A 15,977-nucleotide genomic window follows, 5' to 3' on the forward strand; every position below is an offset into this window, starting at 1 on the left:
AATGCAGTGTTGCTTGTTTCATTTCTGCATACGTACCCATTTGACCTTACCATGTTTGCCTCTTTTTATCCCCTTCAAATGGCACCTGACTTCTGTGAACCTAAATTGTACAACTTCCTGAGATTGCTTCAACAGAGAAGAAGCTAATCCATGTCTTTTTCTGGCATTATTTTCAGAGAGGAGAACAGGCAATTTATTTACATCTTCCTTGAACAAAAACAGGGGATGAATTAATTCCAAATCCCCCCCCTTGTATCTTTTCATCACAGGTACTACATCAATCTAGAACAGGGGTAGGCAACCTCGGCTCTTTTATGACTCATGGACTTCAACTCCCAGAATTCCTAAGTCAGCATAGCAATAAAACAATACAAGTCTAACTTTCTGGGTTGATTTCTCTAGCTTTCAACAATACATAAACACACACACACACACACACAAATATACCCCAGCAGTTATGAAACATAATAATGTATGTGTGACTTAGTTTTTTTTCTCTTGAAGCACATACACTCTATATAATATATGTCTATTTCTCTATTCTTCAGCCTGCCTTTTTCCAAAAATCCTGACTGGCAGGTTCTCAGTGTCCCGGATGTTTTGTCAGAGTCACCCACAAGGTTTTTGTGCTTGGGGTAGATGTGATGCAGGGACTTCCTGTTGCTTCCTACAAAGATCTCTGCATCTATCAGGTTCGTTTTGCAAGGGCCGGGACACTTCCAATAGGCCAAAGTGCTGAAATAGCTTTCTATTTTGTGTGGTCCAGGAGCAAATAATTTTCCCCATTGCATTGCCTTTTCTATATCTGAAACAATGCCTTAAGGATTCTAGCATTATAGCTTCCAAAAATATGAAGTATCGCAATCCAAATAGGATACAGCTGTTACCGTAGCTTTGATCTGCAACTGGATTACTGATTTATGACCATTTGTAGCTCAACATACCATATTATAAATTCATCTCTATCACAGGACTGATCTATTAATTGTTGCAGATCTAACCTCAATGATCGTTTGGGATTTATTCACATTTTATATTAAGGTGGAGGGACACGGTGGCTCAGTGGGTTAGGACGCTGAGCTTGTCGATCAGAAGGTCGACAGTTTGGCGGGTCAAATCCCGAGTGCCGCGTAACAGAGTGAGCGCCTGTTACTCGTCCCAGCTTCTGCCAACCTAGCAGTTCGAAAGCACGTAAAAAATGCAAGTAGAAAAATAGGGACCACTACGGTGGAAAGGTAACAGCGTTCCGTGCACCTTTGGCGTCTAGTCATGCCGGCCACATGACCACGGAGACGTCCTCGGACAAGCGCTGGCTCTTCTGCTTTGAAATGGAGATGAGCACCGGCCCCTAGAGTCAGAAACGACTAGCACGCATGTGCGGGGGAACCTTTACCTTTACTTATATTAAGGTAAGCAACTGAGGGTCTCAGGTTATTTTGAATTTCAGCTCCCAATGACCCAACAGCAAAAGGCTGAGGGAGTTAAAGTCCAAAGCAACTGAGGAGCACTCGGATGGGATGCCTGCTTTGGTAATTAGGAACACCACCAGGTGTTACCTGTTATGTAATGGGCTTTTGGAATATCACCACGTGCATTGCTGGAAAACTAACGGTTCTCCAGCAACCCAGACAGGACTTCTCCGGTCCTGCCATTGGTCAACTTTGGGCGGCAAGTATAGCTTCAATCCGATTGGTTAATACCATAGGGCCTAGCTATATATTGAAGCAGGGTGACTCCAATCTCTCAGTACAGTTTCTGCTTAAATAAAGTATGAGTTTGTCTGTACTCATCTGCGTGTTCTCATTCCTGCTCATCAGAGCCCACGACATAATATTACCCCAAATCTAACATGAGATTAACAGGTTCCTATTAAGAACACTTTCCAGCTGCAGCTTCTCTCCCCACCCCACTCTGCTGTGGAATTCCAGATGCACTGCACATGTACAAAGTTAAACATAAATCTAACTTCCTGTGGGAGGAAAAACTTTCTGCAAAGAAAGATGAGTTAGACGGGAAGAACAGAAAATAGGGAAGACCTGCTTTCTCTTCCCAACTAGCGCAACTGCAGCCTAATTTCTGCTGGCTGAAGTAGCTTTTCCCAACAACCAAAACTTCACTGGAACATTTTACACTGATTTTCTTTCAACACAAAGTCTTCTCCTCATGAACAAATTCTCCTCAGCAAAAACTGATCCACATGGTTCCTCCAAGCTACAGCAAATAACTCTTTGATGTTTTTTGAAGGTTAAGCAGCTTGGTGACTAAGATCATTGTTCTGAAAATAAAATGGTAACAAATTGAATATTAATACTGCTCCTGCTGCTGTTACTGCTGCCACTACTAACCACAATATGTAGTCTTTTTTCTCCACTTAAAAATGTTCCCTTCAGCACACAGTTGGAAAGCAGAAATGGTATAGTGCAAAAGTACTTAGGAAATGATAAATGCTATAGGAAAAAGCTATCATAAGGGGCAAACCAGATAACAGCAGTCTTTATCCTACAAAAGAGCCTTGGTGGAGCAGTGGGCTAATGCCTCCTTAAGTAACACCAGCTGCCTGCAATTAGTGCAGGTTCGAGTCGCACCAGGCTCAAGGTTGACTCAGCCTTCCATCCTTCCGAGGTAGGTAAAATGAGGACCCAGATTGTTGGGGGCAATAAGCTGACTTTGTAATAATGCCGCTTGGGGTGTGTGTGAAAGCCCTAATAAGCAGGCATATACATAGAATGAAGGGGACGCGGTGGCTCAGTGGGTTAGGACGCTGAGCTTGTCGATCAGAAGGTCGACAGTTTGGCGGGTCGAATCCCGAGCAAACCTAGCAGTTCGAAAGCACGTAAAAATGCAAGTAGAAAAATAGGGACCACTATGGTGGGAAGGTAACAGCGTTCCGTGCGCCTTTGGTGTCTAGTCATGCCGGCCACATGATCACAGAGACGTCCTCGGACAAGCGCTGGCTCTTCGGCTTTGAAACGGAGATGAGCACCGGCCCCTAGAGTTGGAAACGACTAGCACGCATGTGCAGGGGAACCTTTACCTTTACCTTTTTACATAGAATGAAGGCTATTGCTAAGCACATTGATTTGTGCTTTAGATTGTAAGCCGCCCTGAGTCTTCGGAGAAGGGCGGGATATAAATGGGATTAAAAAAAATATATATCCAGATTTCTGTGCTGCTTTATAGACTCATGAGATTGCTTATGCTCCCACTGTTCCCATTCCCCATTTTTTGAGAGGGTTAAAAAGTTAAGATCCTGGCACCAGTTGGGCTCAGGAGCGCATGGGAAGTAGGATTGTTCTGGTCCTACTTCCCAAATGCAACCAGGGAGCCTTCTGTGTCTCCTGTGTGAGAGCCCGCTGAGCATAATTCGAAGTAAAGGAGATCACAGGACTTTGTCCTGAATGCTATAACAGCATGAAATGATTGGCAGAATTCAGACCAGGGCAAGACCCATGCACCAGATGGAGTTGATAAAATTGTCTTCCTGAAGACTGTTGATAAATTGTGCTCCTGGACAGGATAAAATAGAATCCAGGAGGAGCCACAAATCTGAAACCCGATCCCAAAACACCAGAAGAATTATTTCATCTGTCACAAGAAAGACCATTTCTCCCAGAGCATCACTGTTACAAACTAGCATTCTTGCAGACTGTTTAAATATTTTTTAAAAGGCATTAAACTTCTTGGCTTAATAAATGATGTTCTGCTTGGGAATCAACTGATGATGAGTACAGTGTATGACAGTAGTAAGAAATGAAATAGGATGATATGAAATATCTTTGTTTGACTTCCTTTTCTCATCTCTCTTTGATGTCAACAAAACAAAGTGAAAAATAATGAGAAAACAGTAGTTTTGTAATCAGAATTGATTATATGAAATGTGATAGTGTTGTTTAGGACTTGGGATGTGAATCCCTTCCCTTTTTGTGCCTTTTCCTGGTTGCCAAGCTCTGTTAGGAAATTGTGCACTGAGAACCCAACCTAGCAAATGCATAGTACATGCTAAATTTTTACTTATTAGCTATAAGGGTTCAGATATTTATCCTATGGATATATTTTCCTATATTCTATATTCCTACAATATAATGTTTTGAAGAAACTATTATTCCCCAGAAAACCGTTAGTGCCTTCATTAAAATCTGAATACAATCAACAAACCTGTCTTGTTAACCACAGGAGATTCCTTCTTGAAGGCTGTCTTCTCAAGGCATCCAGACCCACATGGTACAAATCAAAACATATCTGTGGTGATGTCATGTTAGAAACACCACTCTCACATACTTATCCCTTAACCTTATGGCTTTTGAACATGATATGATAATGCATATTTCATTACGCCCATCCCAGGCCAATCCCTGGATAGCCCTGTACGCCAAGACTTATCTTCTGGCAGTCAAAAAGAAGGTCTTCTCCTGCTCTCTGCTCAGGCTATGTGATGTGATCTCATGAAAAACTGTGTTTGGGTCTCACTTTCCTGTTCTTTAGAAAATCTGTAAAACCCACATTTCTCCTACCAATCTTTAAATAGTTAGCTGATTTTAGCATTGATTTTTTTAATTGCTATTGTTACTATTACCAAACTTTATATTTTTAACTTTTAATTTGTTTTAAAAAAATATTTGTTAACTGCCTTTGAAAGTGCACTAGAGCAGAAAGTTTGCAAGTACATCAATAACAAGAATAACAGGAAAATACAGAAAGGAATGGTGGCTCAAAGGTACATGGCTATACATATCAGCAATGAGATTAAAAAGAGAGTTGTAGGAAGAAGATTCCCATAGAATCCTAGTCTAAGGGGAAGGATTGAACATTCAGCAAATGTAAACCTAAGAAGGGAGCAACAAATAAAAGACTGTAAATCTGATAAGCTGGAAGTGTTAACTACAAATGTCAGAAATTTGTTGTAGAAAGATTCCAGAATGGCAATGAAGGCTATTATTTCACAAAGAGAGCTCTAAGTTGCATTGACTTTTTAGTCCAATATTACTAGAACTGAAGGAACTTTGGGTATTTACAATCTTAACAATTGGTGTATCTATCAAACAGCTAAGTTACAGCTTAATTGGTCATGTGCAACTTTGCTCTCACTCAGTTCCTAATTGATACAGTCCATTAAGAGATGCACAACATGGCTATATAACTTTGTTCTTCAATTTTATTTTATTCTCACAGCTACTGCTTTGTCATCTTGACTCTCCGTTTCCTGAACCTCGTTTACTTTCACTGCTAATTCAGTCCTGTTGGCTGTGATTGCTTCCAAGATTGTGTTTACATGCCTGTGGCATCTGCAAAGCCACAGCATCACCCACAAAATCAAATCAGTTACTAAAACATTAATTTACCATGTTTAATGTTTGCAGATGAGACTTGATAATAAAGGAGGAGAAGAGGAAGCAACCTAAATTAAATTACTCAAAATGGAATGTACTTTTCCATGGTCATAAAACAAACATCTAATGTGAAAAGGAGGAACAGTCCATCAAGTTTATTCTCAGAAGAATAAAACTGTTGTTAATGTGTCAGTACACATTCCAGGATGCATTCTTCTTTTCATTGAAGTCTGAGAAATGAGTAACTTATGAATTTTGGTTAAAGAAAACAATTTAATTTTCTGCTGCTAGATGAAGTCATTTAATGGCACAACAGGCAGTGGAAAATAAATAAAATTCAAAAAAGAAATCTAGTGATGGTTTACACTGCCTATGCCAATAGTGTGGGGTGTATTATGTTTTCTCTTGTGATGGGCAGTTTGTTTATTCTTCTACCAGCTGTATTAATTTAATGTATTATTCATCTGATGAGACCACTAGAATATTTAACAGTTTATCTTCTTCTTGTGCTGTTTCTTAAGTGGATCCATATTTGTCCTAGGTGGAGTATAACAACATTCCTTGTTGCTGGGATACTATGATTCTACAGTAATTTATTATGTTTTTTTATCGATGATTAAGGTATGGTAGCCTAGAAGTTTAGTTAATAGTTTCATGAAATGTGTGCAGTTGTTCATTCTGTCAAGCTATCAGTGGAAGGGAAGTCAGAAATTTCCTTACAGAGGGAAGCAAATCAAAATGATAAAAATCTAGAGAGATGTGAAATTAGTTTATGAAAAGAGCCTTTGACTTTTTAATGTCAAGCTCTGCCAAGATCAGAGCATTTCAAACTGTTTTGGCTTTTCTATTTCTTTAGCGAGCCAAATAACCAAACAAAGATATTGGCAGCATTCAGTAGTTGACTGGTGTTGCTTGTTTAGAATTGAAGGAGTCAAATTCTGTTTCTAGACCTGAATGTGGACTCCACAAACATCCCCAATAAGGAAACTTCTTTACAGAGGGCAATTTTATTCAACACCCCTCCTCCCCCATGCAGTGATTCAAAGACTATTTGCATCTTTGGTTTTATGTAACCAAATATTCAATATACTCATCAGGAACCTTATTACAGCGGAATCACACAAAACACTTGTTTCTAAAAATATCAGAGCAAAAAAAAATCCTTGAAACTCCTTATTCTTTTTTTTTTAATTGAAGACATTGTACCAGAATAAGATTATTGAGCTTTAAGACAAAAAACAGCTAAATCCATTTAGATTTGTCTTTGGAATGAAAAGTCTGTCATAAACTGCTCTCTAAAATGGATTTCAGAAAAAGTTTTCTGATTTCACAAGCTTTTTTTCTTCTTCTCTACGTAGAAAACTCTCTCTTACAAAGGAGAATTCCAAAATCAGTCATGCAACTTTCAAGCAATTGGAAGAAACAAGGACCTGTCAAAGACCTCCAAGGACCTTACAAAGGGTTTCCTGACAGTTAATCTAGCACTGAGCTCTGCTTAAAAGCTTAAAGCAACTTTTGTTTTCTTCTCATTGTGTTGGAATCTGTGTTAAAAAATCAGTATTGTTTTCACTCACTTTCATTACTCCAGGATTTGCTGTACTGTATTAATGTTGTACTAGAATTTTGTATAGGAAGGGTGTCAATTGTAAGCACGTTGGACTTCAGTGTCTTTGGTGCCTTTTGAGCTTGGTTGCTTTCTTGCAGACGTTTCAGTGGTGTGTGTGTGTGTGTGTAGGGGTGCAGTTTTTATCATAGTTCATGACTCCCTTTGTTCCCCCTCCCCACAACAAAGTGGCAAGCAGGTTGATGGGTCAATCGTTGTTTTGAAACTTTTAGCTATTTTAATTAATGTAAAATTATTTTGTCTCCTTTTTTATTTATTTCCTTATAAATTAATAAATTTGTTGTAAAAGTAGAAAAATCAGTTAAAGGAGTTTTTAGGGAGAATTATAATATCAAAAATCAATGTTTGTCATAATTTCTCTCTATTCTGCATTGGTCAATCCAGATTTAGAATATTGTGTCTAGACCTGGTCACATTTTAAGGAAGGATACTGACAAAGTGCACTGTGTCTGGAGGAAGACAACTAAGATAAAAAATCTTAGAAAGGAAAAAAAAAATAAGGGGAATAGTTGGAGGTATTGTATGTCAAGTCAATTTGTTGAAATTGGCATACAAAGCTAAATAAATATACAGTAACCAATCTATTTTTTTCTCTTTAGGTTGGAGTAGTGGAGAACTGGCAAAAATACAGTACTATTTTTAAATATCTGAAGGACTGTAATCAAAAAAATAGAATACAATTGTTCGGAGTTGTCTGAGCAAAAATGAGAAGAAGTAATGGGCTTAAAATATAAAGACTTAGATCTAAGTTGAAAACCTAGTTTGGTGTTGCATTAAAGGTATTATGCTAGAAACTAAGTTTCAATGCCTTAGAGTCAGATGCAAAGCCAACAGGGTGGTTTTTAGCCCTAAGAAGTGGTTAGCAATGGCAAATCATTTCTAAAAATGTTGTCAAAAGTTCATAAGTTGCCAGGAATCAAAACTGACTCAAAGACACACACAAAAAAGCAGCTGGTCATCAGGAAAAGTATGTTCAATCAATAAAAGATATTTTTAACAATATTTTAGGAAGATGATGGACTTTGGTGGAGATACTTAAACAGAAGCTTGAAGGTGATATTATAGTAGTACATATAGTCTTCAACTGTGTAATGACTGCACTGTTTGAACTAGAAGAGGTCCAGATCCCCTTCAGTTCTGGCTTTCTGTGATAATGCAAAATGTATGGGGTCCTATCACGCATGTGCTAGAATTAGAATTATTTTTTTCAAAGTCTGGGAATAATACCCTGCATTTTGAACGGTGCTAAGCCAATGTTAATGTGTATACTATTATTGTCATGTCTTGTCCCCTGATGATTGCAAATCATGCTGTTGAATGTCTGCAATCATAATATCAACATTTGGAAAGAAAGTAGCACTAGCAATTAGACTTATATAATGCTTCACAGTGCTTTACAGTCCTCTCTAAGTGGTTTATGATGTCAGCATATTGCCCCCAATAATCTGAGTCCTCATTTTACTGACCTGGGAAGGATGGAAAGTTGAGTCAACCTTCAGCCAGTCAGAACTGCTGGCAGTTGGAAGAATTAGCCTGCAATACTGCATAACCAGGGACACTGTGGCTCAGTGGGTTAGGATGCCGAGCTTGTCAATCAGAAGGTCAGCAGTTTGGCTGGTCGAGTGCCGCGTAACAGAGCGAGCGCCTGTTACTCGTCCCAGCTTCTGCCAACCTAGCAGTTCGAAAGCACGTAAAAATGCAAGTAGAAAAATAGGGACCACTACGGTGGGAAGGTAACAGCGTTCCGTGCGCCTTTGGCGTCTAGTCATGCCGGCCACATGACCACGGAGACGTCCTCGGACAAGCGCTGGCTCTTCGGCTTTGAAACGGAGATGAGCACCGGCCCCTAGAGTTGGAAACGACTAGCACGCATGTGCGGGGGAACCTTTACCTTTTTACTGCATAACCACTGCGCCTCCACAGTTCAAAAATCTAAATCCATTTTATATAGCTGGAGTACGCTTTACTATTCGTAAAGCCTTTGAAGGTATAGACAAGTACTTGGAAAGCTCAAGTAATTGTGGGGCCACTTGAAAATTTGGAGATTTGGGCCAGAGGTTTCCAAGTCTATACCTTCAAAGACTTTATGAATAGTAAAGTTTACTCTCTTGGGTCCAGCTATATAAAATGGATTTAGATTTTATGATCTTGGGAAAAGAAACTGAACACAAAGAATGTGTGGGGGTCAGGTGATTTCCTATGAGGACCACTGTTTTTTCTTGTATTCTGTAATCAACGTTTCCCATATCCTGTCAACACTTGCCAGTCTCTTTGTATTAAATCTCAGTTTATTCCATTGGGAAAGATAAAAGCTAAGGAAAAATGTGCACATGGTTTTGTCTATGTATGAATCACAAAATTAAAATGTGCTTTACAGTTTTGCCCTCATTCTGTAATTCTATTTTAAGTATAGTTTTATATATTTCTAATGAGGTTCCATAAATAAGTAATCATGGACTTGTTCTCAGTTTATCCCTTTGCCTGCAAAAATCTCCAAGGAATTCCCAGATTCCTTGCAAATATGGATTTTTTCCAGAGGCCAAACTGAAGTTAGAATTAAAAATGGTGATTAATCAGTAGCACTCTTCGTACCGGTCCTCTTAGATTCAAATGGGGAAAAGTGATAGGTAGAACATAAAATCGTGCACATACAGTAGCTGTTCTCACACAAATAGAATTAATTAAACCATTAAACACAGACTTTTGGCACCAAAATTGCATTAAAAATATATTAAAATATACAACATTTACATAACATTAGCTACATGGATAAAATTAATGCCACTGAGAACTCAGAAATTCAGAGGCATTCATTTTTTCTCAATATAAGAAAGGGTAGCATTGATGCTCACCATATTGCTGCCAACACCTGGGCCATTGGCAAACTGACATTCTTCTGCATGGCCGTTACAGAAGCAACTGCCACGGACAATTAGGTCATAGATGGCATAATGGGCAAATCTGTGTGGTTTCTCCAGTAGTCCTGAGGCTTGGCAAGGACACTCTTGCCTCTTTAATAAAAGAAGCCGCAAATTGGTGAGCTTCAAGACAGCTTGTGCTTCAGGACTGTATGGATCTTCAATCTTGTTAGTAGGCGTTAAAGCACGGAAGATCACCTGAAAAGGGAAAGAGAATGAGGTTAATACATAGGATCAACAGCTTGCATCTTATAGAAATCAAACAGGCATAGTTCACCTCAATGGGCTGAGTAAAATCAGCAAATGATTCACTGTGCCAAACCGAGAAAAATGGCTTACTTCAGTAGAAATTTAAAGTGCCTAACTTGTGCATCATTCTTGTTAAAGAATGATGTGTAACAAACTGTATGTCATGAAATCGCATCACAAAGCCACCCTTTCATACTTGTATCTTGATGTTAGATGCAGGCATATAATTTGCAGGGCTTCCATCCATCACCCTGCCCACACACAAGTACAACTATGGACTATGAAAACACAGCCAGTGTTTTTACAGCAGTTCAGGTGATATGGTTTCAGAGGATATTCCAGCAAATTCACCAGGGCTTTATCCCAGTATCCAAGATAATTGAACAAGGGTCTCCAGACTGAACACCACTCACTGAAGAAATTAGTTGCAGTGTGACAAATTTCATGAAATACAATTTGGGATTCCAGCGAAAGTACTGTGGGCTCTCTCACTTGCTCTGTATTTTGTGTAGTAGCTATTTCTGCTTGAGCAGTGAGGTTGAAATATTTCTATACACACTGCAACTTACTCAAGCTGTTCTATGGACATATATTGTGTAAACAACCTTCCTTCCCAAATATGCTCTGCCTAAAAAATGTCTCCCTATTTCTTGTTCTACAGATTAAGGAAAAACATTCTGAAAATATACTTGGGGTATACAGTATTTCCAGGATGCAGCAATAGGATCCTAAGAAATGAACCTTGCCAAGGGAACACAAGTCTGCTGTCTTAACTTGAGAGCTGCAGAAGCATCTATGCCTAACAAAGACATGATAGAGAAGCCAACAGTGCATGCATTTCTTCTGCTACTCTGAGTTTAGCCTTGCTCCCTTCCACCTTTTTTCCATTTCTTTCTTTAGGAGACGCAGACTTGCAGATGGCCTAGGGTTCAAACCAGAGATATCACTTGCTCATGGGAGCAATGGGCAACTTGCCCAGTCTGTGTAAGCAGTGCAGGTGCTTGCACTTTCCCTGATCAATGAAAGCATGAGAAAACAACCCAGCCTCTTTCCGGCCAGCTGCCTGCATTCCCCTAATGAATGAAACCCTGCGCAAATAGCCCATTCTGTTTAGCACAGGTGCCCAGCATTCCTTCCACCCAGGGAATTAAGGGCCAATGACCAAGTTTACTCAATGCACATGCCTGCCTTGGTTTGGGTAATGGAAACAAAGACTCACAGACCAACTTATTCAGTTCAGATCACACCAGTTCACTGTTGATAAAAAAAGCAGTATATTTAAATATGAATTCAAAACCTCTACATGATTTTTATTTATGACTAAGTTTCATTTTACTGAAGTACAATATTCTGAGGTCCGAAGATCCTGAATCTGTTAGTTGACTGCTGAGTGGTGTGTTTCTGCATAACATCTTTTTCTGTTGATGAATCTAAAGGTCACAGGAGTGGCAATATATCTTCTGTACAGAAGACAAGAAACTATACAGAAGAATGGACAAACTTGCTCTGAAAGCAACCTCTGTTGGAATGATGTCCAGTTTAAAAAATTTATCTTAAAAATAATCTTAAGATATTGAAGATGCACAACAAAGGTAACACCTGGACACTATCTCGGGAAGGGATTTTTTTAAAAAAATATTTTTGTTTTCCGTCATGTCTTTAGGTATATCTGATAGATATCTATCATTGTATATTTGTCCACCAGCATCACGCCATCCTGTCTTCATGTTACATCCAACCAATCCTATCTCCACCTGGCTTGCATAGTTGACTGCTGGCTTCCTTCTTGACAGCAGCCAGAGCACCAGTGTTCCATCCATCTTTCTTCCCATTTTATTTCAAAGGCCTTTCTCCTTCTGAAGGTAATTTACCAGAAAGAAATGGAGGGGAGATAACCACAGAAGGGATGAGGTAAGGCCAGAAAACCTTCATCCTGATCTACTGACCTACCTGCCATTTCTTATATGCCACATGCTCTCCTCATCATAGCCACAGGCATGCAGTATAAACTGTGAAGATGCAAAAATGGTGAAGCATAATACACTACTGTGTGGCAATGCAAACCAACCACTCCTATTTGCATCTGCACATTTTGTAATTTGCCACTTGGCCTTCCATTAATACCTCACAGCTTAGCAGGAAATATACCTCCAAGAGTTCTGACAGGTGACATTTACTAGAAGGAAGGTTAAGGATACAACAAAAGAATTCCATCAAGCACCTTATTGTTGAAAGAGACAAAGTCACTCACTCAAACTCTTTCTCACAGACACACACATGGTGGAAAGCAGCCTCTTTTACTAAAGGGGGAACAGGCAGCTGTTGACTGTTTTTGCAACTGCTGGTCTTATCAGACTGAGAATTAACTCTCACATCACTTTTAGCAGCTACTTTATCCTCCCTAATAGCAAAGTTGGCCTTATTCCAATGAGATGTTCCTTTCGTTCTTTACACTTCAGTAAAGTGGGGTTTGGCGATTCATTTGTGGCATCTTCCTGAAAGAGCACCAACCTTCATTGAGAGCAAAAACATGCCGAATGTTTCTGGCTGGAAAGGAGCAGTGGTCAACTGTAAAAATGGGTTCTGAAAGGAAAGGCAGGAATTTCAGTGACTCATAACAACCAGAGGCAGTCTGGGCAAGCGCTCAGGGGAATACCATTCAAGGCAGACTAATTTGCTATGATTTAGTTTCTCAGCCTGCTCACTTATAATGTGCATGACTGCTTTTGGTTTTGTGGTCCACCAAGGTGGTTTCTCTTGTGTTTGATTCACCACTTCTTAACTTTCCCTCACCTATTGTTGTATGTGAACTTCTGAGTTTCCTCCAGAACAAGCGGGGCCAGGTAAAGAGCCCAATCCAGGCACGCTTAAGAGATTAGCCTTGCATGCAGCTAGGAATCCTCCTTTGCAGCTTCAGTTCCATTCTCACTGTAACTTCTATTGGTTGCCTCTCTTCATGAGTAATAGAACAAAAGCATCTTTTTATTTTACTGTGGACATTCCAGACTTGCATAAAAAAGTCCCTTTAAACCATGTCTGTTATAATCAGAATAATGCTGCAGGGGACTGGGTTATATTGGTGGAATTTTCATTCTTATTTACCAAAAGCTATTGTTTTCAAATTTTCAGCTGCAGTTCATAATAAAATAGAATATTGGTATCTCTGTCCCTGACCTTTAACAAATCTGGGTGTGCCCTGAAGCTACATAAAAACTGAGGCTGACAACAATCAAGAAAAGAATGCTCTCTCATTCTCTCGCTCTCTCCCAATTTATTTCCAGCAACTGACATTTTGTTCATCTTGTTCGTATTTTATCTTTCTCAGAGAGGACATCTTTATCCTAGAGGCAATGTCTCTGATTTTTTATTTCCTCCCATCCATGGCTCCACGTTGTGATTCTTTAACCTCAATGTCAAGAATTCTATTCTTACAATCCAAAATCTTAGTCTGAAGTCTGAGATATCTTACGCATCACTTCCTATAGGTCATATGCAACAAGAGTACAGAAGCGTTCCTAAATCATTACTCCAGCATAAGATTAATGGAGGGGAAATATATCCTATACAAACTGAAGGTCTTCTCCCAATTTTTCCATCTGTATGTCCTCGGTGACTAATGGAAATCAAAATTCCTTAAAACAGAATCATTGTTTTTCCTCCCTAGGGTTTTTCCACTGTTTTCACTTGGCATGTAAAAGATGTATTCTAATTATTAGATCTGCCTATCCCAGTTGCACCAAATAGTAAATGGACTATGTGTCCATTTATATACATGTATGAACATAGTTTTTTTTCTTTATGCCAGAAAGGCCACTCCATATGTCTTATCATTACACCATCTGAATGTACGCGAGTCAAAGACAGAATCTGAAAACCTAATCTTTTTCTCCAGCTGTTCCCTGAGTGGGACCAGTGTCCCTAAAAGGTAGACCAGAAATGGGCACAATTATGGCATTATCATTACTTCAACACATACATGAGTGTAATGCTAGATTTTAGATATTTTTAAATCAGGTTTTTATTATTTTTTATAAATAACTCAAAGGGGTGAACATACATAAAGCTTCTTCTTCCTCCTCCTATTTTCCCCACAACTATAACTCCCTGAGCAGTGGTGATATTCAAATATGTGAATAACCGGTTTTCTGTGTGGATGCCACTTCCCAAAGTCCATTCTGGGCCTGGGCAACAAAATATTAGCTACTGGTTCTGCCGAACTGGTACAAACTGGCTGAATCCCACCACTGCCTGTGAGCTAGGCTGGGCTGAGGGAGAGTGACTGGCACCTCAGTCACCCAGCCAGCTTTTCATGCCTAAGGCAAGACTAGACTTCACGGTCTCCCATTTTCTAGGCCAGCAACTTTGCCACACCAAACTGGCTCTTATTTTTGGAAAAAACCAGACACATGCTTATGAGATGGTAAAAGCCAACTTAAACTCCTATTATTATTTTTTAATAAAATACATGTTTGAGCTAGCAGGTTGTGATGGTCTGCTTATATTATTAAGTGCACCAGACCATAAAGTACTATGTTTCAGAACAGTTTATCAAAACAATAGCACACTGAATAATGAACGTGTCATATGTTTATTTTTAACAGTAATTTGATTCAAAATGATCCATAATGGTTACTCTTTCACTCTCCTTTAATTACTGAAAAGTACTACATTCAAAAACAAACCACAAACTAGTAATGAGCTTCTGAATGAATATAGATAATTGTCTCCTCACAATAAGTCATTATTGGATGGTTTCAGACTAATTGATATTTCTCTAAGATTCTTCTAGAAGAATTACTGGAAATTTTTACTACATAACAGGTTATGTAGTATACAGGTTCTTTGAGCACTCCAGAATCACCTCAGTGTTTCTAAAATATCTTTCCCCCCCCCTCTCTCTCTCTCTCTCTCTCTCTCTCTCTCACACACACACACACACACACATAATTATTTTGCATTCTAAATTCTGGTTTGTTTGTATATATGTGTGTGTGTATGTGTATACATATGTATGTATATGTGTGTGTGTACACATACACATATTTGCATTTCAAATGCAAATAGTGTATACAGATTTTAATTTCTCCTTAGATTACATGTGCATTTTTAAAATGCATTTCTAGATTTTTATCTCACCCATGGTAGAGGAGCTCAAGATGGTCTCTCCTCCTATTTTACTCCTTGAAATGGATTGGAGTAAAAGCCATAGAGTGGGGTTCCATGGCTGCAGGGGAAGTAGAATTTAAATCTTTCTGGGGCCAGCTAAACACCTTCACCACTCCATCACACAAACTAAGTGGGGTATTTATTTTTCTTCTAATGCTCTTTTAATATCTTTGCTTGTAAGTTTTTTAAAAGTTAATGTTGAGCACCATCCATTTACTTTCTCAAGTTTTCAAAATGCACTAGTATCATTTTTTGTGTCTGTTTAAATATTTCCACCACATCTGAACCAAAGTGCCTTGGCAATTTAGCACCTGCCTGGAGTATTTCTAGACATATTTACATATTTTTCAGATATATTTACATATTCTTTGGAGAATGGATTTTTCTAATGGACATAAAATCCAACATAAAATGGCAGTATGTAAACAACTAATTGCTCTGCAAATTTGCTTTTGCACAGTAGCAAGTGTATCTTCTGAAGGTCACTGTACTAATCATATGGCGTGAATAGCTGGGACAGTAAATTATCAAGGTCACTTCACACACAAACACATGCACGCACACATTGCCACTGCAGAGTAATTCATTCCCTTCATTGCTTGCCAGCTGCACTGAGATTTTGAACTAGTTAACTCAAATGAACTTAGCTGGGAAAAAGAAAGCTTATACAGTACACCAGTGGTCTAAAATGGC

General features: G+C 38.9%; 1 protein-coding gene across 1 annotated transcript in view; it reads right to left on the reverse strand.

Moving 5' to 3' along the window:
* LOC310635175 (netrin-4-like) overlaps positions 1-15,977 on the reverse strand; it is a 57,745-nt gene that overhangs the window by 24,858 nt on the left and 16,910 nt on the right. The window contains exon 3 of the mRNA XM_083353834.1: positions 9,804-10,067. Coding sequence (XP_083209960.1) covers positions 9,804-10,067 — 264 coding nt within the window. The remainder of the gene's footprint in view (positions 1-9,803; positions 10,068-15,977) is intronic.

Source organism: Vipera ursinii (genome assembly GCF_947247035.1).
Source record: "Vipera ursinii genome assembly, chromosome: 2".
NCBI classification, from domain to species: domain Eukaryota; kingdom Metazoa; phylum Chordata; class Lepidosauria; order Squamata; family Viperidae; genus Vipera; species Vipera ursinii.